The sequence below is a fragment of the Amborella trichopoda genome, chromosome 1 (genome assembly GCF_054954075.1).
Source record: "Amborella trichopoda isolate Santa Cruz 75 chromosome 1, AtrichopodaSantaCruz75HAP2 v2.0, whole genome shotgun sequence".
In the NCBI taxonomy this organism is placed as follows: domain Eukaryota; kingdom Viridiplantae; phylum Streptophyta; class Magnoliopsida; order Amborellales; family Amborellaceae; genus Amborella; species Amborella trichopoda.
The window spans coordinates 59302866-59324198 of NC_142336.1; the positions used below are offsets into that span (position 1 = coordinate 59302866).

At 35.4% G+C, this 21333-nt stretch overlaps 1 protein-coding gene across 3 annotated transcripts; it reads left to right on the top strand.

Annotated features, from left to right (window-relative positions):
- Window positions 1-895: 895 nt before the first annotated feature.
- On the top strand, window positions 896-20851 carry LOC18440613 (uncharacterized). Of its 3 annotated transcripts, none has more exons than XM_088850390.1 (14): window positions 896-1012; window positions 7362-7443; window positions 8633-8736; window positions 9963-10089; window positions 11267-11371; window positions 14965-15088; window positions 15727-15807; window positions 17242-17340; window positions 18620-18781; window positions 18877-18931; window positions 19017-19087; window positions 19367-19411; window positions 19594-19761; window positions 19976-20851. In XM_088850390.1, the coding sequence occupies exons 4-14, from the start codon at window positions 10085-10087 to the stop codon at window positions 20387-20389; spliced, it is 1329 nt and encodes a 442-aa protein (XP_088706516.1). In that variant the 5' UTR covers window positions 896-1012; window positions 7362-7443; window positions 8633-8736; window positions 9963-10084; the 3' UTR covers window positions 20390-20851. The 3 variants fall into 3 exon arrangements, with proteins under 3 accessions (XP_088706516.1, XP_006850814.2, XP_020526836.2); XM_006850751.4 differs by having other exon boundaries at window positions 11277-11371; XM_020671177.2 differs by having other exon boundaries at window positions 11280-11371.
- The last annotated feature ends 482 nt before the right edge of the window (window positions 20852-21333 follow it).

A 21333-nucleotide genomic window follows, 5' to 3' on the forward strand; every position in this document is an offset into this window, starting at 1 on the left:
ATTGTTTAGAGGTTAGGCTCTATACAAACCACACCTTTTATAAAATAACACATATAAATAATGTATAACCATGTCATTGCTAGTCTAATCCTTGATGAGAAAAGAAGAGGGTTGTGTTAGGTTAACAACCAGTAGAAAAATATTTGCCACATCCCTGTCATGAATTAATGGACCCTAAATAGTTTTTTTTTTTTTTTAGGTCGTTCTATTGTGAGAATCGAACGAGATATAAGGTTGCTAAACATCACTCAAGCCCAATTCTGGATCCCAAATAGATAAGTAAGGTTCAGATGATGATGATGATAATCATGACGACTTCTATCAATAATGCATGGGGGTGTGGTTTGCATAATGTTGCAACCTTAAACAATCAAAGTAAAGTGCACATCCCAACTTGGTCATGTGGTTCACTTTTAGTGTCGAAAATTTTTAGGTTTGTGCAATAATCTATCTCATCTCATCTACTTTAAATTAAAAAAGTAGTTAAAATCAATATATCAATAAGTTTATGAAATATTGAAAATGAACCGTTTAAATATTGTGTTGCTAAATATATTAATTTTAAAACTTGAAATCTCTTTTTTTTCCTATGTCTATACATCTGGATGGATGTCGAGATTATCACTAAATTTTAATATGGTAATCATAATAAAATTTTCCCCATGTGTATACACGACAATAAAGGCATAACAAGGGCAGATTATCAACTTTTGATGATTCGTGGTGTCATGGTCATTAATTGTAAAGGTTTGGGCATCAATTACGTCTTCTTCAAGTATTGAAAGTATTAAAGGAAGGTTAAGATTATCATTCTGTAAAACAATGGGGGTAATTTCGTCATAGGTTTGTCTGATCTCGGGCACCTGAATTGCAGCGGGTTGATTTTATTTTTTGTGAAGGAACGGGTTAGAGAGAGAGAGAGAGAGAGAGTTGCAGAGAGAGAGAGAGAGAGAGAGCTGCAGAGAGAGGCACAAATGGAGCAGCTCGTCAATTTCATCATACGTCCTCCCAGGTAAATGTTCCTCTCTTTCTCTCTCTAGTTTCTCTCTTTACTGTATCTCTCTCTAGTATCTTCTATTCTCTTTTTCCTATGGCCATTAAATCCATGTTTTATTTCCTCTTATTGATTTTATCTCCTTTCTCTCTCTCTTGATTCCCCTTTTTCTTATTTTTTTTATTGACCTTTAGGTGTGTTGATTTTTCTTGCTTTTCAATGTGATTTTACCTCATTGATGTTTTTCTTTGATCTTGGCCAAGCCTTTTGATCTCTCTCTGGTCTTCATTGATTTTCTTCTTGCAGCGTCTTTAATCTCATAATTCACGGAACTTTAATATTCTCTGTTTCTTAATCTCTTCAATCTCAATATCTACAAGGAATTGTTTAAGCCGGCCTTTCATTTGATGCATCTTATTCTCCATTTTTATGTGAATTACACCAATCTTTCTCTATCTATCCTGTTTATTGTTCTATCCGATTGCATTGTTTTTCGATTTTTTTTACTCTTGTCTTGTGTGATTTGACCATTTTTAAGTTTTAGCCTATTTTTTCCTTTCAGTCTTATTCTTATGTTTTTCTTTTTATTTTCTTTTTTTTGATTGGTGAGCTTTCCTTAAGTTTTCATCTTTACTTTTTCATAGGTAATAGGATTTTGGGCTCTTCTAATTGAATGTTTGCATTCGAAATGTTTATAGTGGTAGTGGATCCATTCCTAGAGTTTATCACTACCATTCTCTTCCTTTTTATCATTGTCAGGTTTTTGTTATCGGTATATATATTGTTGTTGTTCTTGTTGTTGCTGTTATCATTTGAGTTATTTATTTGTCTTTGTGATTTCCATATCTAATTGATATGACTTTTTGAATTCTGACTCTTTCTCTCTATCTGTCTCTCCCACCGCCTCTCTCCCCCCTAATTTTGTCCAATTGGGTCTGGGCCATGAATTGGGTTATTGTGGGATCCAAGAGATTTCAATGGGCTTTTGTAATTAATCCCTGCATCGAGCTCTTTCTATTTTGATTTGTTGAATATTTGATAGTTTTTACGTCTTGGAGCTGAACACTTCTATTGAAATTCTCATATGGAATTTGTTGGTTTGAGTGCCGAATACATTGCAAGTTTCGCAAGAAATTTTCCTTGAACCAACTGTAGAAAGCATGGTCCTTTTCTATTTTCGTTTGTACTTTTCAAATGATCTCGGGGGAAAATTCCCGCCTTCTTTGGTATCTACTATTCCTTTTAAGGACTGTTGGTATGGTTTAGAATTGGTTGTTTCATTCCTGGAATTGGACTGGATAGGAGGATTTGGTTGGGCTATCGTTCAGTATATGTTTGTTCCTTTCCTCTTCCTAAGCTACTGGTGTTGAATATCCCATCTCCACCTAGGGTTTTGGCCTTTGATGTAGTTTTTGACTAGGATCCTCTTCGTTGCCTGGATTTCCGGCATCCAAATATTCGTATTATCTATGGTCGAAGAGGAGACTATTTAGCATCCTTTATTTGATTTTAATCTCTTGAGATCAGCTTAGATCTCTTCATTCCACTCTTTGGGGTAGTCTGGGTGATGCCAAGGGCTAATCATGCATTCCTCCTAGAAGCATGGATAGGGTAATTGAGCACCACTTGCAATATTTGGTAATTTTTGCCCCACTTGCAATACTAATGAGGAATTGGTGGGAGAGAACCTATGTGATATTTAGCAAGGTGGAGAGCGACCAGCTGCAGCATGAAGATTTGCGAGAGGATGAGAGATTCCTTCATTTGATGGCCTTTCAGCCTTTGTCAATAGCTTGTTCATGGGTATTGAGGCAATAGGAATTCAAGAGGGTTGGAGGATAGTCATGCATTGTGAGCCCTTGATTGTAAAACCTAGGACATGAGTGTACACTGCAGAAGGGGTTTTTAAAGCTGGACTTTGATGGTTTTTCATTTGGCAATGTTGGTGTTTAGTACGGGAGACCTCTTCAGGGAAGGGGGATTTTACATAAAACTTTCGTTAGACACTTTGGTGTATATGATTCTATTGGCACAGAGGTAAGAGATTTGATCATGGGACAAGAGAAGTTTCTCAGCGCTTATCTCGTGCTCTATTTGTTCAAGTTCACGGGTTGCATGTGATTAAATGGTCATGACACACCGTACTGAGTGCTGACCCTTGGATGTTCACATGTTGAGATTTGTGAGATTCTAGTTACGCAAGTTCACAATTCCTTAAGGGGGCCACATAAAACTCTTAATTTTGGGGCAAAAGGAGTTGTTAAGCAGAGCTGAAATTTGTGAAGTTCTCCATTGTAATATGTTTTCTACAAGTGTTCTCTTTTTTTCTTGTTTATACTATGTTTTATGATGTAAACGTTCTAATTTACCTTAAATGATATGCTCAATGATTACTTCAGAAAAAACAATAACATGAAAGTATTGTATTATTCTCTTCTCCTTAAAAAATTATTATATTTTTTCTCTGAAAAAATTATTGAATTGTTCTCCACTGTCAGAGAAAACCCTCTGGCTTTTAAGGAGAAATTCATACCAAATTAAGATCGTTTTTTATTATGGAGATCTTTTTGTGCCTGCATGAAATCTTGTAACTTAAGTTTAGTCTGGCACAATCTAAACACGCATGGTTCACTGGTAATCCTTTCTCTTGTGGTTTTTGGGTCTCAATACTCACACGCTATGCTGTCAGTAGAAATAAATTAATGGATACGTAGAATGGAAATGATATTTCCTTGTAAGGACTTTGCTTCTTCATCTATGGACAATTCACTACCTAATGTTAACAGGCTGGCTGAAAAGGAATGCTAGCAATATTTCACTCCATGGGAACTATGGTAATAGTATAATACCAGTCCCTCGTCAATCAGTATTGATAGGAATAGGGAGTCTGGCATGTAATACAAAAAACATTGTACTAAAGTAAAATAAGTCTCTTTAGGAATATCCATCCCTTTCTTGTATGTTTTTCCTTTTCTATTTGATTTGTGCTTAAAATCTTGTATAGCACAAGCAATTGTATATTAAGGCTGCATTATCCCAAACAAATTTTTCTTTTTTCTCTTCAGGCTGTTTGCCAATGTGCAGTTGTGCTTGGACCAGTCAAATGCACATTATTCTGGTGCATCAAGCATTGAATGAAAACCATATTCATATTAAATTATGAAATAAAAAAGTAAAATATCCTTTAATTGGTCAGACCCCAAAAAAATCATCAATGGGCTGAATGACCCCAATTAACATTGGAGGGTTTACTTCTCAATTTAGACAATGTTTATATAAGGTGTCAACCTTATACTATGAAAATGAGGTGGACCTCAAAAAGCCACCGAAAAAAGTTGCTCCGGCCCTAGAAAACCTCTAATTGATCATTTTAACCTCGAGATGTGTGGATCTGAAAAAAAAAGAAGAAAAGATTTTAAGTCATGACAATAGTGCAGCTCACAATGTATTATTTGAACCGTCAATTTTCAAGACTTTCAAGGGTTTATAGATCTGCATGATCTATACTATTTTTGGAGCTTTAAATTTTAAAATTAGGGATGAAAATAGCTATTGAGACCATCATAGGACCCTAAACCTATAGGGTTAGACCGCCTCTTAGATGGTTCAAATTACTGAAATGTTGCTGCTTGTTCAAGTTCCCCCCTTGAATAAGGGCAATTTGGATTTTTTGAAAATATTTTGTAAGGAGGTACTTGAGTGAGTGTTAATTCAAATGTTTTGATCCCTCAATTGATTTTGTTAGGGGTTTTGACCACCCCTTAATTGATATTTTTTCCTGGCAAATAAAAATCAAAATATAGTTAGAGCATGATGATTTTGGAATTCTTAAGGTCTCTAATAAATCCTTGAAAGAAAATTTCCTCTCATTAAAGTAATGAAAGTGAAGCTAAAATAAAGCATGTGTTTTTTAATTGAAAAATGGTAAGTCCATCTAATATCATTATTAGGATTCTCAATAGCGAACTTTATTCGAACTATTACAATATATTACTAATGATGATAATATAGTATGTAATAATTATAATTAGTTATATATATATATATATATATATATATAGAGTAATGATCCTATGAGACTTTCCCACACCCATGTGTGTAGGACCTCAAAGGTTCACCATTAAATTTGGCACAGATCTCTAGAAAAGTTATCACATGGGTGTGGGACTTGACTTTTCTAGATATCTGTGCCAAATTTAGTGGTGATCCTTTGGGGTCCTACACACATGGGTGTGGAAGGGTCTCTCAAGGTCATTTCCCATATATATATAGGAAAATGATCCTGTGAGCCAATGGGCTCACAGGTAAAAATGAGCACAACAATCTAGGCCGATTTGATGATCAAGGATGCCAGATAGTGTTTGAATTTTAAATTTTAATTTTTTTTAGAAATCCAAATCACTTGAAATTTTAGGCATGTGTTCATAAAAAATAGGTGAATCTTCAAAAAATATCAAAAAAATATTTTACATGAAAATAATTAACCAAAATACCCCCGTAAAGTTTCAGGGGTATTTTGATCAATATTTTTTTTTTGAGGATTATTTTTTTTATATTTTTATTAGGTGCGGCTTGATGAGAAGGACACACACCTAAAATTTCAAGTGATTTGGATTTGTAGAAAAAAATTAAAATTGAAACACTACCGGACATCCGTGATCGCCAGATCGGTCCGGATTCAATTTGGGCCGTTGGGCTCATTTTTTCTTTTGAGCCCATTGGCTCACAGGATCATTTTTCATATATACATATATATATGCATGTATGTATGTATGTATGTATGTATATATGTATGTAAAAATATTGGGTTGTTCAACGGGTAAAGGTTGCCCTATTCGTGGTAGGAATGAAACTCAAGATGTCAAGTTGTCGCAACGGTGCCCCGTCCATAGTAGGAATGGAACTCAAGACGTCAAGTTGTCGCAACCTGCCACCCTAACCACCGAACGTTGAGCCAATTCCTATATATATTATATATAGTTCTTAAGCATTACATATTTTATTATAATTGAATAATAGTTATGTTCATATTATTAATCATGTGGTTACTAATATATAATAGAAATATTTTTATATATAATAAAATGTCAATTAATAGGTGGCTGTAATATAGGTACTCATATTAGTTACATCTATATTTGATATGTAAGTGGTCTTTTTAGGCATCAAATATTACTTGACTCTTTTCCAGGGAAGAACGATTAAAATTATGACAATTCAATCTTTATATTGTATACATATGTCAATTATAATATTATATGTATAAATGCATATTTATTTTATTTTATTTTATTGTGTGCATATTTGTTTGTTTGTGTGTGTGTGCGCGCACACCCCTATGTGCATGCATGCGCATGTGTGTGATACCATTTATGCATGTATATTTACATTTGTTTCATTACATAAATTTAATAAGTGATTTTGTATATCTGCTATTGTCTTAGTAGTTATTATTCTATATTTCATTGGTAGGTCGCACCAATATAAACTCTATCTTTAATCAACAAGTTCAATATAAATTTATTTGTATTTCCTAAGATCTCTCATGTTTTAAATAGATAAAGAAAGTTGTTTTTTTATGTTTATCTATTAAAAGCTCCATTTATCATACACAGTTCCTCTTTTCCCCTAAACTCCTCGATTCCCCTAAACTCCTTTTCTTTCAAGGAATCTGCCCTAACTTATATCTAGCAATATGGTGTCTCTATCTTAACGCATGTCCTAGCATGTCCTACCATTAACTGCAGCTTAATATATATGGGTGTGGTTTCTATAAGGTTGCAACCTTAAACAATCCAATTGAGGCGCACCTCCAAATTTTATCATAACATGTAATTTTGGTGAAAAACATTCTTAGGATTATCTCAAAATCTATTTTCATATCTAATTATAAAATTTTAAGCTAAAAAATGGTTAAAACCAAGTAGATCTATAAATATATGAAAATCTTGAAAATGGATGTTCTAGATTATGTATTGCAAGATGCACTATTTCTAGGACTCAAAATCTTTTTTTTCCATATTCGTACATCTCGATGTCGAGATGATCACTTGAGGTTTTTCAACATTAAAACAACATTTTCCGATGGATTTTTTACGTGCATTTGTAATTCTACATTTTAAGGTTGCAACCTTATATAAATTTTTTTGATATATATAAATGTAAGTGCAAATATAAAGAGATACACATGTAAATATAACGAAATACATATTCAAACACTTTCTTGTATTGTCAATGGGGTAACAGATCATATTTGGAAAATATTAAAGTGTTATGCATTGCCTTTATGGTTTTGCCATTTCATTCTTCTTGTTAAATTGATGTATCATAAATCCATAACAATGATATTGTATCTTGTGGTTTGCAGAGCTGAATATAACCCAAAAACTGACCTACTGGACGAGAAATTCGTGTTAAAGGGACAATGGTTTCAAAGAAAGGACTTGGAGGTAAATTTTGTGACAGTATACTTTTCCATAATTTTATGGAGCTAATTATGCTTGGAGTATGCTGTTTGTAATGATTCGAAAGCATATGTGTTAATCTTTAATGTTCATGATTTACAATTGCCATGCTTATGTTCTTTTATAAGTAGTTGCAACATAGCGGCATTCAGTGGATTTAACACATCACAATCACTCCCCTTGAGACATGCATTAATGGGAGATGGTATTGAATTCAGTCTGGATTTGCAGTTATAGCCAGAGGATATTAAATGTCATTGTAAACAAGGATATAAGCCATGTTACTCCAACAGTCCAGCGAAGGCCAGTGTTGCGTACCATGTGTTGACACCTCTGGACTCCTAAAAGATAAAACCAAAAAAGCCCACAAGGTGCTCGGGACTTAAGACCTCTTGGAGAGGTGCTGTGTGGTCCTGCACATTACCACTGATTACTATGTTAAACTGAGCTGATTTCTAATCTTAACTTCAGGACATTTTATGATTTATAGAGAAAGCTTCTATTATTTGTTTAAAATACTATTTGTGTGGAAGTATTCTATGTTTCCTACACTTTATGCTCGAGAGCTACATGTGAGACAACAACACTCATATTGATTTCCAGGGAACATTGGATATAAGTCAATTATTATTTTTGTGTTCAAAAGGAAACTTTTTTGTATATTAATTAATTATGTATATATAGAAATTGCCATTGGTCTAAGAAGGGTGATGACCTTAAACTTCCTTAACCTGTCCCATACCTGGGCTAAAAGGGCTAGGTTGTGTTAGATAGGCAGCCAACGTAAAACTTTATCAAAACTTATCATGAATCTTGAACCTACAGTACTGAGGGTATGGCTCTTAATATAGTAGAATGACGGACCAAAATTCATGTAGCCAACCCCGATTAGTTGGGAAAAGGCTTTGAAGACGATGATGATGAAACAAAAATTTTTATGCACGTAACTTCAGTGATTACTTTCTGGAACACGTCAATGGTATGGAGATCATTGTTGTTCTTGAGTTCCATTAGTGATTGTTTCCAACCAGAAATTAGAAGTGAACATTTGATCAAGGCATGTACCATCTCAAGCTATTGTCTATCGTAAGTTATGTACATTGTGCAACCTATTGTCCTTTGCAGTTTTGGATATTATGTTTCTTATCATTTATGCTACTCAACTATGTTGCAGGTTGTTAATAGCCGCGGAAATGTTCTTAAATGTACCCATTATTTGCCACTTAACATCCCTGAAGGAAGATCATTACCATGTGTGATATACTGTCATGGAAACAGGTGAGTCAGTTGATGTTGGATTATGGGTTCTTGTCTTAATTTTGATTTATTCTAGGGGCATGAAATATTTTCCTTGTGCTGCACCATTTCATGTCATTTTTTTGTTTTTATATAAGGAAGAAAAAGGTATTTACTTATAAACACAAAGGAAAAAGAAATATTACCTGTAAGGTCTGAGTTTCTCCTTTCTTTCTTGTTACAAAAGAAAATTTCTTTTAGCTTGATGTCATCTTTGTGCACCACTGCTGTATCAAGTCTATTTTCATTGCAAGGCTTAGTCACTCAGGTACTGTGGTCTGTATTAGAGTTGGTATACTGCAGATTCCATTTGAAATAGTGGAGACAATTATTTAGCTTAATCTAATAAATTAAGGGCATTTTTGAACCAGACCCCTAGGGATATTTTTAATCTTACTACTATGTAACAAGGGGAAAGTAGGCTTATTTTTCTAGTACCCAAGTGGCCACTATTTGGTGGAATTTTCTACACAAACAGAGTTCTAAAATGATATACACAAATGTGTTGCGGCAGAGTTCGTGCACGAGCAGAGGAAGATAGTTCTACAAATTCCTTTTAGTGATCCATCCAAACTGCCCCTTAAGTCTAGGGTTCTTGAGTGTATTTTTCTGCATTTATCTTGCCCTCCCAGGCTTCAAAACTATTATGTGTTGGAAACCTGCTGATCTTAGAAGGTAGCACAATTATTGATGATTTATAAACATCCAACTCTAGTGCCTTCAAAACAACATGTCCTCAAATGAAGTAGGCAAAAGTAGCATGTGGACATGGACAACAGCAGATACATTGCAGAATAGCATTATTAGTAAAGGAAAATTGCAGAATTGACAGCCTTCACCATATGATTTTCCATCATCATCATCATCATTAGAGCCTTTTCTCAACTAATTGGGGTCGGCTACACGATTCTTGATCCGCCATTCGAAGTATGATTTTTATGAAGTCCATATCCCAGCATTCTTACTTTAGGAGGAATTTGTCATCTGGTTTATTTGAGCTATCTAACCAGCTCAATTTCTGACCCAGGGATTTTTTATTGGAGGTGTTTTCTAATTTGTTGCTGTCTGGCTTGTGATTCCCTAATTTCATGATTCTCTTGAACTCAAAGCAGTAGTCCCTTAGTTGTTATTCCCATTAACTTGATCTGTACATCTTTTAAGCCCACTAAGTGCGTCTTTCTAATGTGCAGTTATTTCTTCTATTGCAGTGGTTGCAGGGCAGATGCAAGTGAGGCTGCAATTATTTTACTTCCCTCATACATCACAGTTTTCGCATTAGATTTTGCAGGATCGGGTTTGTCTGAAGGAGAGCACGTTACTCTAGGATGGAATGAAGTGAGAGCTTTAGTCTAGCATCTTGATTTCAAGTACATTATTTTGATTTTTAAACATGTTTGAAAGAGATCTTGTGCCTGGAATTTAATATAAATTTCATATGATTCCAATGCTTTTTCTGACGAGCGATCCACTATTATCAGATTCTCTTTTGCTTATTATTAGTGGTGATATTTGAATTGATTAGCTTTTTCAAGGGCTTGAATATTTATTTTAAACACTTAAATTTAATATTCAAGTAGATGAATCGATTTGACGTATTTTTTGGTGATTAGAATCACAAACAGATCCAAAGTTCCGAGTTTCTGTCTTTAATAAAATGTCCTTCAATAGATATATGGTGATACATACCCTTGGATTTGAGGATGTGACCATGATACCTACCTTGAAGCATTACTGCTTATGTTGTTTTTGTCTTGATTGGGCTTTTAGGAGCTATTATATTGGTTAGACTATTCTTGCTTACAACTAGTTTTGGTCAACTGATTTGCCCAAAAAAATTAACTAGTTTTGTTTGACTCCTCCATTTATATGGTCTTTCCTTGATAGTTTAGTCCTCTAATACAATGAAATAAAATAGCCCAACCTCTATTTTTCTTTCCTCTGGATCGCTGTTATGTTCTAGTATGGCCATTCATATGTTTCTGAATTTACAACCATGTGACATGTCCAAGTCTACTTTTGTGAATGGAGATGATATATCTAGATACATAGATCAATACTTGCATTTCAACTTTTTTTGGCGTGGTTTAGAAGCTCATAAGAAACATGCATTCATGAAATGCAATAAAATATTTCAATCTCTATTTTTCTTTCCTCTGGGTTGTTGTTACATTCTAGTATGGCCCTTCATGTGTTTCTAAATTTACAAGCTTGTTGATGCAATAGAGATCATGTATCTAGATACATGAATCAATACTTGCATTGTCTAACCTTGTTTGGCATACTTTCTGAGTAGATAGGCACTTGTCTTTATGAGCACATAGGCATATCCTTATTTCCTTCTCATTACATGAACTTGAGAGCATGGAAACTTTAATTTATGGGTTTCTCTTTATTTATCTCAAATGCCTTTGGTTTCTTTCCATTAGTGGATCTATCAAATTATGGCTCCTGCACTCTAAACAAGCTTGATTGAAGTTGTTTATTTTAGTTTTACGATTGACTTTTGGTTTAGTTTTCTCCAGAAGGATGATCTAAAGGCCGTAGTCAACCATTTGCGGGAAGACGGAAACATTTCGTGTATTGGTTTGTGGGGTCGCTCAATGGGTGCTATGACAAGGTTAATTTCATTGAATTGCTTCCCATAATCCCACTCCCACCTTCTATTTCAATTCTCTGTTTGTCATTTGCTTGTTCGATACATGGAGCAATTCTTAGCTCTATTAAAGTCATGTCACTTATTAAGCTTTTGGTTTCTTGATTTGGCCTTTATATCATGATCCATGCAAGAACTCTGCAAAACCTGCTTTTGCCTTCTTTTAAGCTGATTTTTGGACAGCTTTCCGTTCTAAATTTCCCTACAAGTGCCTTAGAAGTGTTGATTTTGGAACTTCCTATATGAAGTTTATACAACTAAGCTCACGACTGGATATTTCAGCAGCCTTAATTGAGAAATAGGTGGGAAGATAAGTGGGATAATGGGACTATTATTGAGCATGATTGTTATTATCTTTTTTTAAGAGTCCGATGTGGTATCAGAGATGTATGTGAGTCGGATCCCACCATGTAACGATAAGAGAATCTGAACTCCACTTGTATTTTCATGATAAGAGAATCCAGCCCTCGTTTTGTTAATTGAAAATTAATGATGGAATTTATCAGTATATTCATTTATTGTACATAGAATCTTTTAAAGAATATAGTTTCTATTAATGATAAATATAAATAGTATATTCATTTCTCCTTAATATTCTAATGAAAAGGAAATATCTGAAATGCTTTTTGTATCAACTGGCATTGCAAAGGAATGTTTTTCCCTACATAAGTATTGTCAATGCTATTCGGGGAGTGGAGAGTGGTCCATTCCTGCACTCCCCAAAATCCAAGCTTTTGGCCGGGTAGTTTTAATGGATAAGGTGTTAACTTTATACTCTGTAATTATACGGGATGCTGATACTGAACATGTAGGGGGTGCAAAATGGGTCGATTCAATCCGTCAACCCAATGAACTGCTAGCTCGACTTGACTGGACCCGGAAATAGACTTGACAGGTTGGGTCGGGGTCTAGTTGGACTTATCCAGTTTGGGTTGGGGTTGAGCGGAACCTAACAACTTGGAGCAAATACCTGGATGCAATCCTATCTGACAAGTCAGGTTTTGGGTCTGATGGACTTTGACCTGGCCAGGTCCATCTAGCCTGAACCTGCTCGGTTGGAGTTGAACCGCCCCGGACTCATCCCCTTTGTAGCTGCACGAAGATGCATCGTGTGTAAGATGAATGTTGAGTCCAAGAAGCATTTGTTCTTAGTTTTTGTTGAGAAGCCCTTAGGTATTGGTCATCTGCACTTGTATTTAATCTCATCAGGATCATTGGAAACATTGTTTCAGTGGTAGACCAAAACTCTACCCTGGAGCTGTAAACATGTTAGGGTTGACCCTGTCTAGACACAACCCAACAGGATTCAGGTTGGACCTGGACCTGACTGCCATATAGGATCTGGTCTGGGTTGAGAAATTAAAAAAGTAAATTCATATGTACGTAAAATGTATTATACACACATATGGACCCGATCCAACCCGGTTATGTCCAGGTTGGACTGGACCCCGCCTGGTCAGCTGGTAGACCCTACCCGTTTACCACCCCTAGCATGGTGGAGGGACAAGTAAAAAGCAGCTGTTGTCTTATTGGCCAAAATCAGAAGTGATTTTAGTAATTACTCAGCAGCATACTTTGGAAGTCAGTGGTACACCATCTCAACTGGCAAGGTCTCAAAGGGGACATTGAAGTGTAGAACCGATTCTCCTAAACGGGTGCTGCCTTTTGAAGGATTCCTAAAGTGATGGGAGTTAAGGACAAAACCCGGTCTGGCATGTGTAATAACAAGGTAGCTCAAATCAGAGGGAAGTTCAGGTCGTGCTTATAGGAATATATGACTTCTTAAATGCAATAGGATACACACTAAGGGAGATTCTTTGAATGTAATAACTTGCTGTTACAAGAAGAGGTACTACCCATGGCAGCTGGCCATTATTCTAAAGAAGTTTTTGATGCTGCCAGCAGCGTAATGCTCTCCTATCACTTTTAGAGGGAGTCCAATGAGCTTGCTGATACTTTAGTAACAGATGGAATTTCTGAACCATCCTTGGAAGTCAATGGAGTTTCTAAACCATCCTTGTCACATATTTTGATTCTTAGAACATTGCAGTTAGGGATTCATTTTTGTATATGAAGTATATGACATCATTGTAAATTTACATTTACATCATGGATTTTTCTTTCTTGATTGTTAATTGAATTTCATTGATGTTGTATGGAATTTCACAAAAATGACTATTCTTTACAAAATGGAGTCTAAGTACAGACGAACATATTTACAAAAACTCTGATGCTATACATTAAACACAATAACTTCAAGCTTTTGTTTGGCTACACCTTCCATTGCCAGAACATCTGCCTTTTGGTTAGATTCTCCTCCCATATTGGAAGGAGACAGCTAGGCTACTGCATCTTTGCCAAATTTCTTCAATTATTTAAGCTTCAAGGATGCTTGTCTCTTCAGTTGTCCCAGCTGACAATGTTGCTGGAGTTTTCTTCTATTATACTCGATTTCAACTATGGGTCCTCCACGTTTCCTAGGCTGGTTCGCATTGCCCACGCTTCTGCCTCATTGAATTTGCTACTTTGCAGATGGCCTGAATATGGTCTCATTATTCTACTTTAGCAGTCTTAATGTTCTCCATATTCCTGCCCTGCCAATGATAGAATTTGTTTTTGCATCAAATCTTCATCCAAATTAAGTCTTGCTACTTCCTTTGATGATGGTTCCCATCTAAATGGTTTGGTGGCGTTTGGTAATGTAGAACTATGCTTTTCCACTGTTTCTCAAAAGATGCTACTGAATATCCCCTGAACTCTCATCTTGTGCTCTCCTAGTACCATCATTTTGAGTTGCTCTTTTAACATATCAACTCGTGACTCTTTATGCCACTGAAGCATCTTCCATATTTCTCTAAACACAATATCCATAAAACTGCTAGGATGAACCAACCTCTATAGCTTCAATCTCCTTCAGGCACTGGGGGATGTGAACCGTTTGAGTAGTGAGTTGTGTTATTGAGGATGGCAGCACCCAGACTGAGTTGAAAAGCTTCGAGATGTAAGACTCTTGTAATTTTTTGCAAAGGGAAAAGATAAATTATGAGACTGGAAAAAAAACAGTGCTTCTGTTTTTTTTTTTTTGGATAAATAGTGCTTCTCAATTTGTTTCGACAATATATTTGATCTTTTTGTAATATGGAAGATAATTCTGACATTTGCCCCTTCTTAATTGCATTAATCAATGTTGAGTTTCTTTGTACATAAGTCATATGCAGCATTTGGTCTTAATCATGTTAAAATTTTAGATGATCTTAAAATTTGTGAATTGTATTGTGTGGATTTTTTTAGTTCAAGGAATTTGCTTCATATATAGTAGTTGGTTGTAATGTTGTATGTTGAAGTTCTAAACAAGCCATATTCTCCATACAGAAGCCTATGTAATAATTCTTAATAAGTAAAGTTTTGTTAATTCCATGATGAAATTAATAGAAGCACAATGCAATCATCTATATAAATGCTAGATTGTATTTTATTGCTGGGACTTAATTAGCTTTAAAAACCTTGTGTTCTATGTGAAGTTTAATGTATTAATATCGTACATGTCTTTATCACAGCTTGATGTATGGTGCTGAGGATCCATCAATTGCTGGAATGGTTCTTGACAGTCCCTTCTCTAACTTAGTCGACTTGATGATGGAACTTGTTGATACTTACAAAGTTCGCATACCGAAGTTCACTGTAAGTTAAAAGCTGAGCCATTCATTTTATTATTTGAGTGATATCTTCCCAAAATCTTGAGATATATTGACATAAATTGGAGTGAGAAAGTGAGGGATCTTTAGCATTCACATAAATCTTACAACATGTTTTGATATTTTTAGCTTGTGGATACTGAGAAAAATCTACGTATTTCTCCCACTTACTCTAATGGATATATTTTATATTTAATCCAAAGTGTGGATATTAAATAGAGTTTGTAGAGATTTTTTACGTCTTTTTCACTAATGTAATACCTATCGGGGTGCCGAGTCCTTGGTGGATTGGCCTACTAATTTAGATTTAGAAAGGAGAGGTTTGGTTAGGGGATTGATAACCATCTTAAGGGTCAGGTTTCCTAACTATTATCAATGGAAAAAGAAAGGTCGCCTCATAGGAAATCCTTATTCACCCTGAATTTCGTTTGTGACAAGTGGTTGTGGAAGAGATAGGGCTTCAATGATTTTGTCACAATCTTTGGCTATTTGTGGAGTATTTGACATTGTGATGATCTATTTGTGTGAGTTGACTCCATTCATTTCTCATATTCCTTTAAATTGGTGCTTTCCAGTTGTACTTCATCTATGTATATCTTAACATGTTTATGTATGTCATTGTAGGTGAAATTTGCAATTCAGTACATGCGAAAAGTAGTCCAAAGAAAGGCCAAGTTTGATATAATGGTTCTCAATGCTCTTCAGGTCATATTCAAACTAAATCCTCTAAGTGGGATGGTTTCATGCAATTTATTTGAACTCATCTATGACGGGATACGCTTACTATAAGTGACTATACATTGGCACATCCATAGTCTCTGAGAGTTACTAGTTGCTGTTTGTTTATCTAATTATGTGCTAATGATTAAAATTGCAGTAGTTGACCATTGATTATTTAGTATTTTATTGGACCTATTGATTTTAGAAAACTTACATATTAATAACTCTTCAGTCATAAGAAATAAATGAAACATTTTACTTTCTAATTATGCCTTAGCATATAATAGGGATCCCAATCATCACATCGGCCAAACTTGTTTATCTGATAAATAATTGTGGAGTTTATATTTAAGCTGACTAAAAAGCCTGAACGTCTTTATGGACTCATCATGTTTGTTTCTAACTGTTTTTTTTTTTGTCCATTTAACTTCTACTTTGAAGTAGCAGATATTGATTTTGGAAATTGACTTTGGAGCCTATGCTTATATACTTCAATTCACTTTGAAGTTATTGGAGCCTATACTTATTCACTTTTGGGAATTTTCAGAAATTCATCTCTTTTTTTACTTTTTTTTTTTTTGGGGGTTGTGGGGGGGGGGGGGAGTGTTGGGTAATTTGGGCGTTTCAGTGTGCATTGGGGTTTTTGTCATGTTAACGGGAAATTTACTACTCTGGCCGAGTCAACAGTGTTTTAATTCTCACTTGGTTAGCTTGTCGAGGTGGTGAATTGAGATGCATTTAGACTTTGTGTTCCATACCCTTGCCAAGTATTTCTGCATACGTCAATAATATCTAATTGAAGTGGTCATGCCTTAGCATGCCTTATGCTAAATGCATCCTGTGTAAATTCTGGAAAGTTGAAAGTAAATTTGTGCTCCATTTGGAAGGTTTTATGTTTAATTAATTGTCATTTGACTGTTATCTACTACCTTGTCTGGGATTAGGTTTGTTTGCCACGAATCACATTTTGACGATTTTGCTGAATGCCCTTGGCCCTTGTTTGTAAGATAAAACATTGCTTTTAGAAGACCTCTTTCATGCAGTATAAAATTGTGAAGTTTTAACTTTTAAAATATTTGTTCTGCATTTTATGTTTGTTGCTCTAAGGTTCTTGCTAAGCACAAGAAAAGTGGATGTGACTCATTCTCTATTGCTGTTCTTTTAACACGGGTTAAAAATTTTGTACGATGTAATGTTATAGTTGTGCCATGTTATCTTTTTATAAGTCGGTAGATGTTTACTGATTTCATATTTGCTGTTTTATAGTATGGCCATTTATAAATTTTTCATACTAGAAATGGATATAAAACCTGTAATTGTAATATTTTATATTGTACATTTTATATTGTACTCGTTCCTCATGATTTGATTCATGTGTTCCTCGTCTTTAGTGTACTTACATGCTTTTTATTCTTATAGGTTGCAAAACATTGTTTCGTTCCAGTTTTATTGGGGCATGCCTCTGAAGATGATTTCATTCGTCCTCATCATTCTGATCTTATATACAATGCTTATGCTGTAAGTCTATTAGGTTTAACCTTGTCATTTTAGAATTTTTCAAGCCAAGCGTAATATAGCATTTTTTATTGATTAAATTCTCTTGCAGATTTAGTTCTTACTCATCGTGATGTTGTTTTCAAACTTCCAATGTATAACAACCATGGCATGGAACAACTTATACATATAGCTATATTGTGATTGAGGTTCTGTAGTTGAGGGCGTTGGATCCAAGCTAGTTCACACCAATGTAAATTGACTTTAGGCTTTAGACTTTGGGTCCATGTAGCTATAGATGTTCATAGAGTATCTGACAAACCAGACAATTAAGCCAGTGAGCTTTCTCATTGAAGGATGGTTGAGATGAGTTGCTATTCTGCGAACAGAAAATACAGGCTTCAAGAGGTACAGTGACGCATCTCCATCATATGTTCTGTGGGTGAAAGGCCTAGGTACCATTGTCACACATTTACAGTATTAGGCTTTCTGGAGTGTTTTTGGTTCTTGACTAATTTCCTGGCTTTGACCATTGGCTAATTTCATGGGTAGAACTTCTTCATTAGCCTCACTGAGAGGCTGACATTAGCGTTCAGTCCAGGTTGATTATATATGACACAGATCTCAAACTTCCAAGTGAAATACAGTATTCTCTTCTACTTCCTAAAACTTCTTTTCTATGATGCTTGGAATGTGGAACTGTTTTCTCAATTTGATACTGGGCATTGATTTTTCTACCACGGCCATCGGAATCCCTAGGGGCTAACTCTTGTGGGAATTTGGAGGATCTTTTCAAATCCATATGCAGGTCTTCTGTGAACATTGTTGGATACTTTTGTTGATTGAATCTGAAACTGTGAATCTTTTCTATATTTAAGCCACATTGCAAAATTTCTAACATGGGATGTTTTGTGGTGAGCGGAATGCCTGGCACCATTCATCCATAACAATTAATTTGGGGGAAGAGTTTTTTTGCTTGTTGAAACTATACTAGATTGATGCTGATAAAGAGTAATTTGTTTGAGCAATGCACATGGATAGATATTAGTTGATGTTATACCTGTTCTCTGATTGGGTTTCCTACCAGTTCTCTGTCATACCTTGACATAACAGTAATATGATCAGTTTGATCTTGCCTACGTTCTCGTAGGTTGTGACCAATGAATGAATCTCTTTTACCGGAACTGTTCTGGATTTACTAAATGAGATAAGAGTATATTTTTAGTAGTAGATGGAAACATAATAGATTGACATGTTCACTTTGTCCTGAGACTGTGACCTATACTTATTGTTTCTACCTCAGGGGGATAAAAATATCATCAAATTCGAAGGTGACCACAACTCTCCACGCCCTCAATTCTACCATGATTCTGTAACCATTTTCTTCCACAATGTCTTGCAACCTCCAACTGACTTGAGTGAAGGAAGTACTCTACGAGCAATGAATGATTACATGGATGAGGAGGTATCATGTCATTGAAAATTCATTCTGATTTCTGTCATAGTTCGTGCATCTTAAATAGCTTGGTTTTCATGCTGAGGTTATGGTTTATGGTTCAGGATTCCATGTGGTTTATGAGAAGGCATAATTTTGAAGAACCACCTCTCCCTGGAGGTATGACTTGACCTTTGCAGTGTGATTTTCTCTTTCTATTGTTGGTACTGTTGTCTCGTCTTTCTTAATTGGTATGGTTGTGCAGATATCATGGCTAATGGCACAGAAGAAGCTATCAATCAGTTACGTATGAGAAGACAAATAAGTAGCATAGAGGTTTGTCTCTAAAAATTTTTATTTATGGTTTTGCCTTTAATGGTTTAAATGCTTAACAGGTGGTCCAACATATCATGTCATAGGCCCTTTATTTTGACTGAAGATTATGTAACTTGAGTTTCAAAATTTACGGATGCTAAAAAAATCTAAGTCCACTAAATATAAGAAGACAGAATGTGTTATATCCATTTGTCATTTACTGTTGCTTGTATAATTCGATGATCTTTTGCTATTTGTACTTTTCATTTTCTTGAGGGTTTGTCTCGTAAATGTCTTCAGGTTCCTTCTGATATAGGGGAGCAACCATTGCAATCCAGAATGGAGGTGTGTATGCTCAAGTCATTCTATTCCTATGGTTTTAAAGATCCCTTCTTGTGTTTAAACATTAAGCTTTCACTGGCAACTTCGATTTCTTAGAGACCATTGAATATTTCTCTTTGTCATGGGTTTTTGTTGCATCTTAAACTGTCTTGGTTCAAGACTGCACTTACTATCTTGAGCTGCAGGAGAGAGAGGGTGAAGTTGATCAGGGTTCATCATCTTCAAGATTTGGCGGCACTGACTATGATTCTCAACCTTATGGTTCTATTGTCTCGACCCCACTGACTAACCATTCCAGGGACCATTCATTTGATGGTTTCGTCCTCCCAAGTGATGCAGAAGATGAGGAAAAGGTGAGTTATTCCACATTTTAGGCCAGCCAAATTAAAATTTTTGTTTATTTCATGAATTCTAGATTTTGATTTCACCAATAACATTTATGAACCTTAGATTTCACCTAACATAGGGTGAGGTTTTGTTGGGCAAATTGGTATAGTGGCCAGCATGTGATCTCTCTCTCTCTCTCTGTTGCGGGTCTGATATTTCTATGAAACATTTGAACTCCAGATGATAATGGAAGCTATGATACTGTCCCTCCAAGATTTAGAAACTTCTCAGATGAGGAAATCTCCAATGCCTGATCCCCAGCTCGAGCCCTCCAGTGTATCACAATCGGACTGCCCAGAAGCTTTGGCAGTGGACCCTAAAAGCCCCACAGAGATGCCTAGCAACTTTCCTTCAAGGGCCACCTCATGCAAACCGAAAAACCCATCAGAGCCAGTGCAAGGCCCACCAGAAAAAACAGGCGAATCAAATGGTGACACTTCGGCACACAATGAGAAAAGGGACCAACCCAAGGTTGATGCATCAGCACAAAATGCTGATGTGGTGGTCGTGAAAAATCCTTCTGGCTTTGTATTGGAGGGGTTGACTCATAGATGGGGTCTCAATTTCTTTAGAAACAGTGATTCTAGCAAGTGAAATGACCAAAAAAAATTCTACATAGTGAAAGAGTTGGAAGATGGAGGAGAGGGAGATTGGAGAGATGTATTGGTTTAGCAAATAGGTGTGGCATTGTAGTGTATTTTGTATATTGCCATTCTTTTGTGTATTCTAACATTTTTTTTTTTCCTTATTAATATCCACTTGTTCCGAAAAAAGAGGATTTTAGGAGTCTCAATTCTTTTCAATTTTTAAATCTTGAGCAAAAAGAATATAAGCTCCCGGAGGAGAATCCTACATTCATTCCTCAGGTAAAACGCTAGCTGGGTGTACTTTTACGATCCACGTTTTTGGGACGTAACCTCAACGGCTATCGATCAAAAGAGATATGGGCACATGGTTCCTGTCGTCCTGTTTTTGGTTCCTTCGGTTGTACATGACTCTCTGTTTTTAAATTCAATATTCCTATAATATAGCATTAGACAGCCTTCAAAATCTAAACTGAGGATCTTGGTTGGTGTGAGCAGTGAGTTGTAATGATTCATGAAGGAGAGCTTTAAAAAATAGAAAAATGGACAAACACTTTCGTTGGGGCCTAAAAGACAAAATATCATGAATTAGATCATTGCCCATTATGTATAGATATGGAGGGTGTGAGGTTGGTAGGCAGCTATAGTAAATGCTCAATGACCGTATTGGATTTGAGCCGATTTAATCATTATGATTAAATTTTGTATTTGAGTTTTAATGTTTTTTTCTTTTTTTAAATTTAATTTATTAGGAATTTGAAGCGTTTATTATTGAAAAATTAGAGAATCTTATAAATATATTAAAAAATAATTTATAAAAACTAAATAGATCAAATACACTTGAAATCTATAGGGTTATTTTTGTTAATTTATTTTTTACTAATATTTTTTTAATATTTTATTAGGTGCATTTTGATGAGAAGAATGAACGTTCCAAATTTCACGTGATTTGAA